The sequence below is a fragment of the Manis pentadactyla genome, chromosome X, assembly GCF_030020395.1.
Source record: "Manis pentadactyla isolate mManPen7 chromosome X, mManPen7.hap1, whole genome shotgun sequence".
Classification (NCBI taxonomy): domain Eukaryota; kingdom Metazoa; phylum Chordata; class Mammalia; order Pholidota; family Manidae; genus Manis; species Manis pentadactyla.
In genome coordinates this window covers 12,076,455-12,092,837 of record NC_080038.1, presented here as the reverse complement: position 1 = coordinate 12,092,837, position 16,383 = coordinate 12,076,455, and the positions used below count along the sequence as shown (strand labels likewise).

The 16,383-nt window shown below is 40.9% G+C and overlaps 1 protein-coding gene across 14 annotated transcripts in view; it reads right to left on the bottom strand.

Moving 5' to 3' along the window:
* The window catches only part of REPS2 (RALBP1 associated Eps domain containing 2), a 274,803-nt gene that overhangs the window by 149,787 nt on the left and 108,633 nt on the right, over positions 1-16,383 (bottom strand). For all 14 annotated transcript variants that reach the window (XM_057496022.1, XM_036912894.2, XM_036912895.2 and 11 more), the window contains exon 5: positions 11,487-11,584. In XM_057496022.1, the coding sequence (XP_057352005.1) occupies positions 11,487-11,584 (98 nt within the window). The remainder of the gene's footprint in view (positions 1-11,486; positions 11,585-16,383) is intronic.

Below are 16,383 nucleotides of genomic sequence, written 5' to 3'. Positions count from 1 at the left end.
GTATGTCATATTGAAAGAGATGCAGAAACACTATGCTGTGCTTAATAAATGAAAACCCATAAGTCCCTTTCATACTTTAAAGTTTGAGATCTATCAAAAGAATATAAAAGAAGTCCCTATCTGTATTCCGGTAATTCATTCACAGTCTCTGATCTCTATGGGGAGTTCTCAACTTCCATATCCATTAAGTGAATATTTCAGCAACAGGTAATGGCATATGTAAGGGGTAGATTACATTCCATATATCCTTAGGCTAAAATATTCTTAAACAAATCTGATCCACTACAAGAAGCAAAATCATTTGAACTCTGCTGCATAAACAGTTACCCACTCATTCATTCATTCAACAGATACTTATTGATCACCAACAATATTCCAGACACAAGTGATGAGGGGATACACTGATGGGCAAACAGATTCTTTTTCCCCAGGCAGCCTAGAGTCTGGTGAGGGAAAAGACAAACAGGCAATCTCAAAACAGTGAAAAAAAATCTCAAAGGCCGTATCAACATCTCCGGCCAAAGGTCAAGGTGGCCCAGAGGTAGGGAGAGCAATGAGAGGAGTAAGAGAGAAAAGCCACATGATCACCACCACTGGAAGGCTCATTACATCAGTGGGAAGGCAGCTCAGGACCTGTCTGTCAATAAATAGGGAGCCAGCTCACTGCAGAACCGAGATGCATGCAATGTCTTCTCCAAATGAACCCAAACGTCAACCATAACAATCAACACAACTTTTCAGACAAAGATCTGAAAAACCAGCCACCAAAGAAAGAATAATTGCAAAGGCTAAAGGTATCAAGAAAAGGAGGTAGATGAGCTATAGAGCCTTGGGCATCCAAGAAGCAGCCAGAACCAGGCAAAGCTCCACTTTTGCACGCACCCTAAGAGGCCTCTCCCAGTTCAATTCCAGCTCCAGTGGTTTTGTTGGCTGGGTGGAGATACTTGCTAGCTGGTGCCAATTTTGAGATCTGCCAGCATTTTTAAGTAAAAATGAGAGAGAGAAATCTTCCACATCTGTCTGCTTAAGCCACATACATATGGTTCATTATACAGTTTCTCAAGACACAGGAGAATTAGGTTTGCTTGTATTTAAAACATTCAAACCCCTGGTTTTGTTTCAAGTGAAATGCAAATATTTGGCACTGCAAGTTATTATCTCTGGGTGAAACAGGCTGTTTTTAATGAAAGAGACTTCAAAAGACTCATTAAAAAGTAATACTATTAATAAAATCCCAAAAGGTGACATTTTCCCCTCAAGAATCTTAAAAATCAAGCACAGCTGAATAATATGAATTGCAAGGAGGCACTGTCAAGGAGAATTTGCAAAGGGTGTGTATATTGTTTCAACCCTAGAACATTTCTGTTTAGAATATAACCCTACCCTGGAGGTATCCTGTAAATACTGCCTGATAGTCCAGCCAGCTCATCTGAAGGTGCAATTATCTGATACCAGTGTCCTTTTGGTGCCTTAGTAAACAAACCATCTGAAGTAGCAAAAGTTCATACCAAGTGCACAACGAATATGAGAACACCTCCCCTGACAACAGTATTTTGGAAATAAGATTGCCATGGTACAACCACTCATCAAAACATGATTTCATGAAAGAAGATGTGGTACATACACACAGTGGCATATCATTCAGCCATAAGAAGAAAACAAATCCTACCATTTGCCACAATATGGATGGTGCTAGAGGGTATTATGCTCAGTGAAATAAGCCAGGTGGAGAAGGACAAGTACCAAATGATTTCACTCACTTGTGGAGTATAACAACAAAGCAAAACTGAAGGAGCAAAACAGCAGCAGACTCACAGACTCTAAGAAGGGACTAGCAGTTACCAAAGGGAAGGGGCTGGGGAGGTTGGGTGGGGAGGGAGGGAGAAGGGGATTAAGAGGCATTATGATTACTACACATAACGTAGGTGACTCACAGGGAAGGCAGTATAGCACGGAGAAGACAAGCAGTGACTCTATAGCATCTTACTACACTGATGGACAGTGACTGCAATGCGGTGTGCTAGGGGGACTTGATAATATGGGTCAATGTTGTAATCACAATGTTGCTCATGTGCAACCTTCATAAGACTGTACATCAATGATGCCTTAATAAAAAAAAGAGATTAAAAAAATCCATGATTTCATGAGCGAAGATGTAAGGAAACTCAATCACCCTAAAGTAAAAAATGGCTAACAGGCTAGTGAGACTAGACTATAGCCCAAGTGAGATTATTAATCAGCCTAAGGAAAGATCATGGGAATTGAACAGTCATGGGGCTGAGAAAAAAAGAAGAGTCACAGAGGCAAACGACAGCAGAGCTCATATGTGGGATTATGGCAGCTGTTCTCCCATCATCACACCCCACCATGCCTCATGTAGAAATGTCACTGAATGACTGCCCACCCAAGAAGACATTTACCAGCCCCCAATGCAGCTAGGTGCAGCCATGTGACCAAGTTCTAGCCTATACAATGTGAGCACAAGTAACCTGCATGTTTTCCAGGCAGGGCTAGCACCCTGTGGCACTCCACTATGCTCATCCCCATCAGCCGCTAAATGGGGATGGCACAGCCACAGGACAAAAGGAGCCCTGGTGCCTGAATCAACAAATAGAGGAAAGCCATCTGCCAACATGTTGGATGAGTGAGAAATATACTGAATGTGGTAAGTCATTAATATGTGGGACCTATTTGTTATAGCATCTGTTACCCAACCTACCCTATCCTTCAAGCAAGGCCCAAAAGAAAGGCAGACCTGCCCAGTCCCAACAGTGCAACCATTCCTACACTGAAGATGGAAGCATGAGGCTTAGTTTTATAATTTCACCACCTAATGACAGGAGATGGTTCGGAGCACACACAACTTTATCATTTGATTGTCCATGCAGACTGTCAATAGGGACAGCATGTGGCTGCATCTTAATAGCCATCTTTCCTTGTTTGGTTAATATGAGTTTATCTTTCACAGGTTTGAAGGAGAGTCCCAGGGAGGATGTACAGAGTAAGAAGAAAAGGCTAGGGCAAAACTGTGGGAAAACTGTTAAAAGAGAATGAAGAAAAAGAGCTAGAAAAGGAAACATATGTGGGAAAAAAATCCCACATATGAGCTCAGTAACTTTGTTCTTAACATTCAACGACTCTGTAGGACACTCCATAATCTTGTTTATACTCGTCTCCCACCGCAATTTCACTATAGTAGAAGGCCCATACTCAACTCTGATCACTGCTATATCCCCACCATGTAGAAAAGTGACTGTAACATGGGAAATGCTCAATAAAATGTTAGCTGAATGAGTAAACAAGTAAACGAATGATTGGACAAATTGTCCATTCTGATCAAAAGACAGACAGATTAACCTGAGTGCTTCTGTAATGACTGGAGCTGAACTTTACATGCATTTACCAAACAATATCACCCAATGTATAAAGGCTGGGTCCTCTCCCTTACTATGAAATTGGAAAAAAATCCTTCCTTTTTTTTTAACTTCTTATTTTGAAATAATTATATATTCACAGGAAGTTGCAATAAATTACTTCTGTTTTTGCCTGTAGAGAAGTTAAAGTTAAATTCTAACAAAGCAATTTAACCTTATCAGTTTCTTCACGGAAATAAAATCCACAAAAATGCCTTTAATCACATATTACCAAACTCTCTTAAAGATCTAATTTCAGCAGCTTAGAAGGTTGACTCTCAAACTGTAGGAATAACTAAATCTAATGAGCAATACACTGCTGTTTTTAAGATAAATTTTTTAAATGATCACCAGACACAAGGGAATGTTAGGTACGTATTCATTACTTTGCTAAGTGCTAGGTACTGTAAGCCCCTGAATACACATGACTATTTTCATCTTCACAACCCTGTGAAGTAGGTCCCATTATTCCCATTTTGCAGAACAGAAGACCGAGAGTTAGGGAAGGGAAGTGACTTACCAAGACCACACACCTAGTGAAAGGTAGAACCAGGACATGAGCAGAGTCCAGACCATGTACTCATAATCAGCAATCCCTGTAGTTCTCCCCTCTCATCCATGTACCCTGTAACAATGCACCATTTCCCTTTAAGAAACAACCTCACAGCAAGGCCGCAATCATTGCAGCAACTCTGCATATTGAGAATCTGAGCTTCAGATATGAATATCCTATACTTACACCTCCCTCCCCATTATTTACTGTTAACTGTAGATTTTGGCCAGTGAATTATTAAATTATACAGACAGAGCACTATCTTATTTCACACATCATTTTTGCCTGTAAGCATCTGGCTTGTTTTCACATCAGGAAAAAATCCTGTAGATTGCCACACAATACAGGTATTGAATCATTTCACTGTAATTTTGGTATGTGGCACTAACAGTATTTTGGTTAGCATAAGAAATGTTTATGATTAGTCACTCTCCAATTCTTCCACCAAACATGCTACTCCAGCAGGGCATGTTTCCTTAGGACTTTGCTCTCTGCTTAAATAAGTCCAGGAGAAAGTGAGAAATCAGCAACAGAGGAAACTGACAAGGCTGTGGACTTCCAGTGCCCAGTCCTATCCTTGCCAATTAGGTCAAGTCCACCTGTCTCTTCCCCACCACATCCTCCCCTTAAGACTCAAGGCAGCCTGAGGTCAGATGAGAAACAGATGCGCCAAGTCTCAGGCTGAATTCAAGGAATATTTTAGAGAATGAGGCAAAAGACTGCAGGTTCTGGAGGCAGATGGTCTTGGGTTCAAATCCAGAAAAGCCACTTACTCACCATGAGACTTGGCCCAGTTACTTCACTTCTGAGCCATCAGTTCCCCAACTCAAAGGCAGCGCCTACCTCCCCAGCCTCATCTCCCTCCCACTCCAGGCTCTAGCCACCCTGACCTTCTTTCAGTTCTTCAATTGTGTCCCCACTCCATATTTACACGTTGGATTGAGTCACTCAACACCCACTCCACCCCCTCTTCTTATCATTTCTTGCACTGCAGATATTGGCTAGGTAAAAACTACCCTGTGCTAACACCTTTGCCACTAGAATTCCAGATGGGACTTAGGCTCCACTCAACACAACCACAGAACACTGATTCAGAACCAAGTCACAGGGTGAAAGAGGCAGGGAACAAAGCATTCATTTTGCTGGCCTAGATCAAGGCATGGCGTGGAGCAGGAGCTGAAAGCTATGAGCGGCAGTTGCCCAATTTCTGCCGCATTCTGATTGTGGCAGAGGCAAAGATCCCTTAGCTGTCCAGTCCTGCTGTGCAGTTTGGGGAATTATTCCTGCTAGCTCAGCACAGTCTGAATCTTCAGCCCTTCCAAAGATTCAGTGGGCTATTATCCACACCCCTTACTACAAATCCCTATTTGTTTAAGCTAGCCAGAGTCAGTTCTGTCATCCACAATGAAGAACCCTGACCAAGACCCACCCTTTGGACTCTTCCCGCCAAATGGGACCTCTTCTCACCTCCCAGCACCATCCCTCCTTTGCCTGGTTAACTCCTAGTCATCTTGCATAGCTCAGCTCAAGCATCACCTCTCTGGGGAAGCCCTCCCTCACTTTCGAGCCCTAGGTTGGATTTCGCTGTTATATGCCACTAAAGTACTCCATTGCCTTTAGGGCAACTCTCAGTTTCCCAGTATACATGTAGAGGTGGGATATCTGATTCACATCCATCTATCTCCCCACCTCCCCAGTGCAAATTCCCTGAGAGCAGGGGCCACATTTGTAGTTCTCTGAGTTCTTGGACTACCCTGCATGATGGCTGACCCACATAAGCCACTCCATAAGTATTTCCAAATGGATGAGTAGAAGACGTAATTTTGCAAGTAGTCTACCTTGCAAGACTGTTGGGAGGACCAAAAGGACACATACAAGTGAAGGGGCCAGCACAGTCCTGGGATGAAAGCAGCACACAAGAGGTAGTAATTCTTGATGGGATAGGCAATAGGGGGCCTGACAAAGCCTGCTCACCTGAGATCAGGCAGAATACTGATGGGCCTAGGACCTGAAATGGTGCCACTGCAAAGTAGCCCTTCAGTATTCATTAACCGAGATCCAAGGGTCCTGGGGAATACCCCAGAAACACCACTCTCCTTTCCAGCTTTAAAAAGTACTGTCTGCGACCAGGAGTTCAATCTGGTATTTTCAACCATACATGAGAAGCTAAATCAGAAACACTCCTGTCTACCACATCAGTGTGGGCCCTAGATACTACCAGGAAAGTTCTGGAAATACGCCTTTAAGGAAATGCCCATACCTGGTAGAGAAAAGCAATGCTGACCACACAAATAAAATATGCTCATTTGCTTACATCAGTAGTATAATTGACCTGTTGTAATACCACCATATGGATGCAGAATTCTAAATGTGTACCAGCCTACCATTTTTACCCTCCCCCCACCTATCTCTAAGCACGGATGCTATAAGGTCTTAAGGCAGCACCCAGTCTGTTCTAAGAGGCTGAATCAATGTCTTTTTCCCCAAAACATCCTTTAATCTCTATCCCAGTTACCTTCTTCTTATACCCTGGAACCACCTTTCTTTCAGTGACCCAGTATCTCTTTACCATTCTCATCCTGTAATACAAAACATTTTTGCCTTTCATGTAGAAGTACCTCCCAGCAAAGAAACCAAGTAGCTATCACCAGTTTAACTGTCAAGAAGTAAGAGTACATGGTAAGCACCTGAGGAACACAGTAAAAGACAGCTAAAAAAGATTTTGGCTGAGAAAAGTAAATTTCAGTATCAACTGAAATAAAATGTTTTAAAAATAAAGGCTAGAAAATCTGACAAAGAATTATAAGTAGGTGAAGGAAATAAGTAGGAAGGAGGCTGATGCTGTGAAAAGTAAGACCTCTTCATGCTACAGTGACCATTGGGATATCTGGGGATCCTAGGTAGACTCAGTGAAGAGTTCAAAACACATTAACCTTTTACCACCGAGGAGATGGTAAAACTCCGGGTAGGGTGTGAAATCAAATGGGGAATAAATCTGGTAAAACAAAATGTCAAGGCAAGAACAATGCACATGAATTCCTATGAAGTTTATCAGACCAGTTCTTCCTGTTACACACAAAAGCAAACACACACATAGAGTCTCTCCTCCCTCTTCCTCCTCTTCCTCCCCCTCTTTCCCTCAGTCTCTTTTAGTTCAGTCAGAGAACATAGCTGTGTAAGCAATGCTGAGGGACACACACACACACACACACACACACACACACACACACACACACACACACACACACACACACACACACACACACACACACACTGTGTTAACATTTACAATCCCTAACAACGGAAGACGTTCCTAGCCCTAATTTTAACCCATAAACTAAGTAATTCAACTTTACTGCCATGAAGGTATAAACAAGAAATCCCTTTTGCCACCAGGCCTGAGAAGCTTCAGAACCAAAAGGAAGCTAGGGTCCCTAACCTCTTTCAAAGGCCTCCGGTGCCCAGGACCTCCTCTTGACCATGCAAGAAATTGTTTTCCACATATCCTGTAGCCTGTCACTTGTCCAAAACAAAAGACACCAGCCTCTGGTTTCAGACTGGTAGGAATGACAAACCAGTAAAAAACACTGATAGCCCAGAAGCAAAAAAGGGCATAGGATATAAAGAAGCAATTTACAGAAAAGGAAATACAAATGACTTGTAAACTTGAAGATATTCCACCTCACTAATAAAGAGAAATGCTAATTAAAATTACAGAGATATCATTTTTCACCTATCAGAATGGCAGACCCTTTTTTAGCATATTGTGTTTGCATGGGCATGGGAAAATAACCTTTTTCATACATTGTTGGTAAAGTGTGTAAATTGGTACAGTCTGTGGTTTGAAAATACCAAAAATTTTAAATGTGCAGAGATTTCACCCTATTATTCCATATCTAGGAACTAATCCTATATATATGCAAACAATGCTGGGACTGCAAGTTTCAGATGTTGATCAGAATGGGCTGGTTAAATGATTAATGGAAGATGTATACAATGAAATACTATGCATTTGAAAACCCGAAAAGATAAGGAAGTACTTTTGGAACTTCCATGTTATTAAAGCTTATTTTAAGTAAAAAATGCAAAGTGCATAACAGATATATAGTATGCTACCATACTTATAAAAAGGAGACTATATATTTTGTACATATTATATGTAATTACATGTAAGAATACCTATAACTCACTTGTATATGCATAAAATATTCCTGGAGCAATACAAAAAAAGGTCACAAGTTGCCTCTGAGCTGGGGAACTGGATGGCTTGGGGAAGGGATGGGAGAGCCACTTTTCACTCTATCCTTTTGTGTCTTTTGAATTTTTGACAGATATTTTTTAAATTCCTGATTGCTCTGAAGAACAAGAACATTTGAAAGCTCACATCCAATACCTGAAAAAAAACCTGAATTTCCTAAAATATTAAGCAAAAAGACTATTCATTCCAATGATTGGATGCTGAATTTGATATAAGCACCTCTAAAATACCAAGGTCATGAGCTCCAACACTAGCCCAGGGTCCCTAAAAGTCTCCCTCAGTACCCAGAGGCCACCCTTCTTACAATTAGGCAGGAAGGACTTGAATACAAGACAACAGAGGAAGCTAGAAGAGAGCAAGATTGCCATCAACACATTAAAATGGCACTGTGAGGGGAATTAGTTACCCCAGCCTAGCCTAGCACCATGCCCAATCCATACTAATCCTCTAACCACCTCTAACCTTCACTTCAGATCCCCCCATTGACATGACTAATTCAGGTTGGCATTTTACATTCTGGGATGTGGAGTCCAGCCAAACCACACTGATAGGCATAAGAAGGAAACTTAAGAACTAAAGAAAGAAAAACACATCAGCCATGAAAACCACAAACTTCTGTCCCAAGAAAGGCCCCTTGCTCTCATCTTAAACAGAACAAATGCTCCAAACAGGAGGGGATCAGGGGGCGTGGGCAGCAATGGCGGGGTGGGCCTCTACTGATGCCAAGCAAACACTAAGGGAATCAGACTGTTGCAAATTATTACACTGGACTATTAAATCCATTCCAAGTCATCCACGTTGCAGAAAACAGAAGGGATTTGTCTGAGGTCACACCGAGTTTGGCTGGGCCTAGATGAAAACCTGTCTGGTTTTATCTACACTATACAGTGAAGTCCTTTGAATGGTCAATTGCTGCCAAATACTTAAATGCAGCCCTGGCTCTCCCCAGTGCTCATATATCCTACCATCTCTTTGACACCTCCTGTAGGCTAACACAAAAGCTTAAGTCCCAACATCCAACATTGAGCTCTCCTCCAAATACCTGAAACACCAGTTTTTCATCCAGGACCCCTTAGCTTAAACAGATGACATCACCATTCATTGGTTTCTGAGCCAAGGACTAAACTGTGTTCAGCATTTTAACTCCAGCCCTACCACTTCCAGTTGTGACCTTGGCTAAATTAAATAAGGTCTTTAAACCTCAGGTTTTGTCATCTGAAAAATGGGATAATTACAGGAACTATCTCCTAAGACAGCTGTGAGCACTGAGAGAAAGGATGTACATAAAATGCTAAGCACATAGAAATGTTTTTGTATGTTCAGTCTTCTCGCCTACTCCCCCACCCCACACCCTTCACCTGGTTACCTATGATTCTGTCTTGTTTCAACTCAAATGTTACTCTCCACTAGAAGCCTTCTTCTATCACCCCCTGCCTGCCAAGGTCATAAGTAAGACCCCTCCATTTTCCTCAAGGCGCAGTGTGATTCCCCCTCACATCACATATCATAATTATATATTTACTTTGTGATGGTTTGATTAATGGTCATCTTCTCCCATAGCCTATTAAGCTCTATGAGGGCAGGGACCTGAAGTGTTAGACCTAATTTTTGTATCCTCAACATAGTTCCTGACACTTACTTGTTATTTAGCAAACAGAAGTCAGGTGAAGTACCCAAGAAGCATATTTATCAGCAGAGAAACAGACCTAGATATTACAAGAGAAGTCACAGGACATCAACCCAAGTGAGAGCTCATGTCCCTCCCATCTAGGGGACTAGGTAGTTAAGAGCCCAGTGAGCCCCATCTAACCACTGGGAAGTTCATGACTAACGGCTTGTTTGACTAGGATTCTAACCATACAGGATTTGGTCTCCACAGAACTAGAATACACTCTCCAGAAACATGCACAGCCACACCCCAGAGATTTTTTGGATGACTCCCAGTCCCTTCCATACCTTTCCTAATGTAACCATCATTCCACAGTGTATGTGATTCTCATGTTTAAAGACACGTATTTTCATACCACAGGACCTCTAAACACAGCCAGCTACTACATTTGGGGCTCAGCTGAAGAAACAGTTCTGTGTTCCAACTTGGGGGTAAAACTGAGCTCTACTGGACCTAGGAGGAAAAGGCATGTTGGCTCCCCAGTGCCAATACCAATAAGGGATTTTCAGGAATATCTTTTACTACACTCAATGTTTCTTTATGCAGCAACTCCAGAACCTAGCCTCCTTGTAATATGGGGCTGTAATGTATAGCAAAGTATTTGTCAATGCAGCTTTTGACACCAGGCAGGACTGGTTCAAATTCTGGCTCTGCCTCTTACTAGTTACGAATGAAGCCTTAGACCCCATTACTTGACCTCGGCCACAGTTAACTCATCTATACTAATAGATAAAACAGTGCTTCCTACGCATACACAGTTCTGGGTGCAACACCCAGGCGGCCACCTCTTTATGGGACTCCCCAAGCTGGACAATTGAAATGTCATACAAACCACCCAGCAGGGTCCCTTGTCTTTAGGGTCAAGTGAACCCAGTTTTCACACACACACACACACACACACACACACACACACACACACACACTCACACACACACACTTTTTTTAAGAAGGGGCGGGGGAAATAAGAGCTCTTCAGCCAAAGGAAAATACTGGAGAAAGGGAAGCTGAAATTTTCTAAGCTCTGGTGTAGCCAAGAGAAACTGAGGTATCACTTGTGCTTCTGCCCTAATATTTTGTTTCTCTATTACACGAAGGAAACAGTAGTTGTTGCCATTTGCAAAGTGACTGTTCTCCAAACAGCATGAGACCAGGCACTGAGAGAGAATACAGAACTACCTTTGCCTTCCAAAAGCTTGCGGTGTAACTGGAGGCACAAAACAAACGGGCAACAGCTAACTATGCCCTGAATGAGTAATAAAGAGTAAGGCTGAGATAAGATAGGCTGCTTTGGAAAAAGTAAAACTCTCTTGAAGGAGGCACCTAATGACTAGGCAGATGAAGGTGGAAGGAAATTTGAGACATAGCAAAGACAAAGAACCAGGTTGAGTTGGCCTAGACATACTAAGAAGGGATAGAAACATACAGAATAAAATAGATTTAGGAAAATGTATAAGCAACAGAATAAGAAGTGCAATATTTGCACGAGGGGGCAGTTTTACTTCTTCCTTGAAAAAAAATGAGAGAGCAAGCAAGCCCATCAAAAAACCATGTGTCCAAAGTCACCCACCAGCAGCACCCCTCAAAATCACTTACCCGAATAAGGGAGGCCTGGTGCCGAGGGGGCTTGGCCCCTGGGCCCCCCGATGAGGGTCCTTCAGGCTGGACGAGGGGCTGTCTAGCCTCATAAGGAGCTGAAACAGCAAAAGAGAGTCAGCATGGTACACAGATTCCACCCAAACTTTACCACTTCACACTCAAACTGATAGAGCATCTGCTCTTCAGGGAAGAATTCGCAGAGGAATTAAGAGTTTACATGCCTAGGGCCACTTAGGACAAACAAACCTTGATGCCCCTGGCTACAATTTAACTAAACAATCTAGACATTCAACCAATTCATGGTAAAACAGGAAAACATTTACATCAGGTTAAGGATTAGGAATAAATTATAAGAGTAGAATGGGGAGAACCTAAAATGGGATAGAAAGCAATCAGCAGTTAGAAAAGTGCCATGTTTTAAGTGTTCAAATTCTAAATATAAGAAAATTCTATATATACCCTACTGGTTAAAAGTCTTCCATTCATCATCCACCCTGCAAAGAAGCAAAAAAATAGGCATTTTGAACACTTAACATTATCATTTTTTTTTTTAATAAACGGCACTGTCTTCTTTACCCCATTGGAAAAAATGTAAAACCAAGTAGAGAAAAATACAAAGAAAGATAAATGTATCATATATGTATTATTTTATCATTCCATAACCAAACTGAAAAGAACTTTGCTAACTTTTAAAAAAGTTCTTAATCCACAAAACAAATGTAGTTTTTCATTCCTTTCAATTCTATAACACTTAATAATGACCTTGCCAATATGGTAGGAAAACAATTAATCATAACCAGGTAGTATTCAGTTCCAGTAGAAAGGAGAAATTATCACCCAAGATGAAACCATTTCTGATCTCTGTGGGTTAACAGTTCAAGTTTTTGGAAGTACAGAAATAAGCAAAATGCTTTATTTCTGTAGCATCTTGATAAATAAAATTAGGTAGGGAGAGCAGTGCAGCCTAGTATGGCATCACCTTTAGTACACTTTGACCCTTTTAAAATAAAGAAGGTATAACAACAGCACACCAAGGACAACAAACCACTCTTGGGCTCAACATCTGCTTTTGGTATTGCTTCCAAGGAACTGGAATGCAACAGCTTAACACATTAAAATACATTAAAACACATTCAAATACTAAAATCATTGCCTGGCAAACCATTAAGTAGATTTTCAGACCCTGCTAACAATGGACTAAAAATGCAAAAACTTCAAAAGAAACATACACAGGAAGCTCATAATGCAGATCTTAAAAAACAGGTCTCAGCTAGCAAGCAGGCATTGTCTTTGAAGAAGGATTTTTAAGATCATTCCATTTTGACAGAATACCTAATTAAACTCTTAATGCTGGAAGGTTTAAACCACAGTAAACCGTACCGTGGTTGCATTACTAGTGGTCATGAGCTTTCCATGGGGAGCTGATCCCACAGACCTCTGGTTCTCCTCAGAGGGCAGGAGCTTCTATTGCCCAGGAGGGACACATATGAGGGAAGCCATCTGGCCCATAGATCCAGTCCCCCTGCCACAAAGGCCTTCCCTTGGAAGAGACAGACACACCTCATCAGCAAGGCTTAAACAAAGACTCAGCCGCATGGGGGGATCATTTTTGAAGAGGCCTGGCCTCAATGGCAACTTTTTCTACTCTTGCGGGAAGCCTAGGCTGGCTATGCCTGCCTATGACTGAAAAGGTCAGTGTCTGAAGCCCATCTGGTCACAAATCTAAAAGACATGTGCCCTGATCTGCTCTTTCACTACAACAGCTGATCGTCAAACCATCATGGTCCTGACTCCTGTCTCATTCCTCAACTGGATCCGAACTCAGGAGGTTAAAAAGGTTAAGTGTTACTTATTACCTCTACTCGCCTTCCTCCCAAATAAAACTCAAAACACGCAACTCAATGCAAAATAAACAATTCTTATAACCCCTTACAAAAGGTTTAATAAGGAAATAGAAGTAACTTTCTCCAAGGAGAAGTGTATAAATGAATCCTAAAGATTTCATCACCCTGAGATTCAGTGTCAAACTAGAACAGAGACCACAAGTAACTGCACAATAGACTCTACAGCCGTAATCAACCCAATGAGTACCTAGGTGACTTTCAAGAATACTTGAGAACTTCAAAAACAAAACAGGTACTAGATTCTAAAAACATAAACAAAATACTAGGGAACACCAGAGTACCTACAATGTGCCAGAAACTGTGACAGGCACAAATGTTTATGCAACATTTCTCATATGCTCCATACAGCAAACCTCTGAGGTAGAGATTATTCCACTTTACAGATAAGGGAAACTGAGGCTCAAAAAAGTAAAAACCTAAAATCACACAAGCTAGAAATAGGCAGAAATAAGAAATATTTGACATCAGAAAAAACTCACATCCCAGCCCAGGTTCTTAAGTGAATAGATACCTAGAATTGACATTTTCAGAATAAAATGTATAACAAAAAGCAGAACTTGATTTTTGAAATAAACATTACATATCAGAAGAAACAAGTAAAAAAGTTGAAAGTAGTCACCCCTGGAAATCAGAAACAGGTTGAATGAGAAGAACAGTTGTTTTTGACTACAGGCATTTAAAGTATTATTTAACTATACACATGTATTACTCTGATTTAAACATTATTTTTAAAAACTATGAATAGCAGTTACTGCCTCTGAGGGTTGTGATAAGAAGAAAATAATGTACACAAAGACCTCTGCACAATGCCTGGTGCACAAGACTTACCCAATGAACATTAACTAGAGCTATATCCAGGAGCCCAGGAGAGAAGGTGAACAGGGGCCTGAATCACAGGTTGTTCTGAAGATGTTCAGGCTGATTTAAAGCATACATTTCACAAATGCCCCAGTAGCCAGGAATCATGGCAGAAACTTGAACAAGGAAATGACCCCAGAAAAATGTACTCCAAGAAAATTATCCCAGAGCAAAACTCGTTTCTGAAAGAGGCATAAATTAATAATTCTTGAATGCTTAGTACCAGAGGCACTGAGGTTGAACAGGTTTTAGAGATGCCATTATATAGATCAAAGGGAAGGTGGTATACAGAAATAGGAAAGAGAATCCTAGATTTGTCACATGCATTGATGGCATTGTGAGGGCGAGAGAGGAAGAGTTAAGAAAACAGATGGAAACTGAGTTCTGAAAATGTGGGGAGAATGAAGACATGTGGGCTTCTCTTACTTCTTAACCTAAAGAGATACGACAGAAAAGGAAGCAGACAGGCAAAGAAAATCCTTTGGGAGGAAATCCACAGACATTATAAAAATAAGAATGAACCAGTTTCAAAGTAAACAGTATCAATTAGAAGCAAAAATCATAAGATGGACCCAACTTACAGATGGAAAAACTCTCCCTTCCTTTGACTTAGATAGATAGAGAAGTCTAAATGGAAACAACTGTAAATCTTTTATTTCTTAATGACTTTGTTCCCAGGTACAGCAACCTAACAGTTTCCTAATCAATGGTTAGACCTAGAAAACTCAATTCCCTGAGAAACAGAAAACTGTTCAGATTCCTCCTCTCTGTGGGTAAGCTGTGCAAAGGAGAACCCTCTGGAAGAAAAGTTCAAGTTTAAGGATCATGACGTAGGAGAAAAACCAGGAAGGGGTAACAGAAACTTAGAAAACGAATGTTTCAAGTATGAAAGAGTGCCCACAAGGAGATGTCACTTCACATCTAACAAAATGGCTAAAATTAAAAACACTTAAGAAAAAGAAACTACTGAGAATACCAAACACCAGTGCTGGCGCAGAGCACTGAACTCTCACACACACTGCCAGTGGGAGTATATAGCACATTGTAAAATGCTCTGGCAGTTTATATACACCTACCCTAAGGTCTGGCAATTCCACTCCAAGGTGCCAGGGAAATGACAATATATCTCACATAAGACTGGTACACAAATGTTCATAGTACCCTTATCCATAACAGCCAGGCACTGGAAATGAACCAAATGTCCATCAACAGGAGAATGGATCACCAAACTGAAACATTCACACAATGGAAAACTACTGAGTAATAAAAAGGAACAAACTACTAATATACATAACAATATGGATAAATCTCAACCATTGTGCTGAGGGAAAGGCAGCAGACTGAGTACAGTCATTCGATATGATTCCATTCGTATGAAGTTCTAGAAGAGACTAAACTAATCCATGGTGATAATAACCAGAACAGTGCTTGCACGGTGGGGGGGTGGGCAGCAAATAGACTGGAAAGGGGCATCTCTGGGGTGATGGCAATGTTCTATTCTTGACTCAAGTGGTGTCTACATGAGTGTATCCATTTGTTAAACTTCAATTTGAAAATTTTAAATGTGTGTATTTTATCATGTGTAAATTTAACCTTTTTTTTAAAAAAAGCATAGAAAAGAATGAAGGCGTGTACAACCTTGACATAGGTTACTAAGAGTCAAGAAAGATGGAGAGAGGCACGTTATTTCCTTTCCAATGAGGGAAATGAAGCCCAATTTAAATGGAATGAGAGAATGGGGCTTGAAGTAAAGAAAGTGTATAGACAAGTTTTTTAAAGGAGTATCAAAAAAGGTAGAACTTGGTGATAGCCTGATTCAGTAGAAAAAAAAGTATTTCACCTGGGAATTAAGAAACAGGGCACCACACTAGGCAGAGGACTCCCAAATTCCAAGCCCAAATAAGATTAGCAATAAAAAAAAAAAAACCCTCTTCTAAAACTAGGGCAATCAGGCAAGAGAAACTATAAAAGGAAAATGAAGAATTCTCAACCCCATTTCCTTTCAGAAGCAACGTAACAGTCTCCTAATCAATGGTTAGACCTAGAAAACTCAATTCCCAATAGGACATTCAAGTTTCAGGAGAGATTTTTTTGTTATTATCCCTTAACAACATTATCTCACATTTGCATAG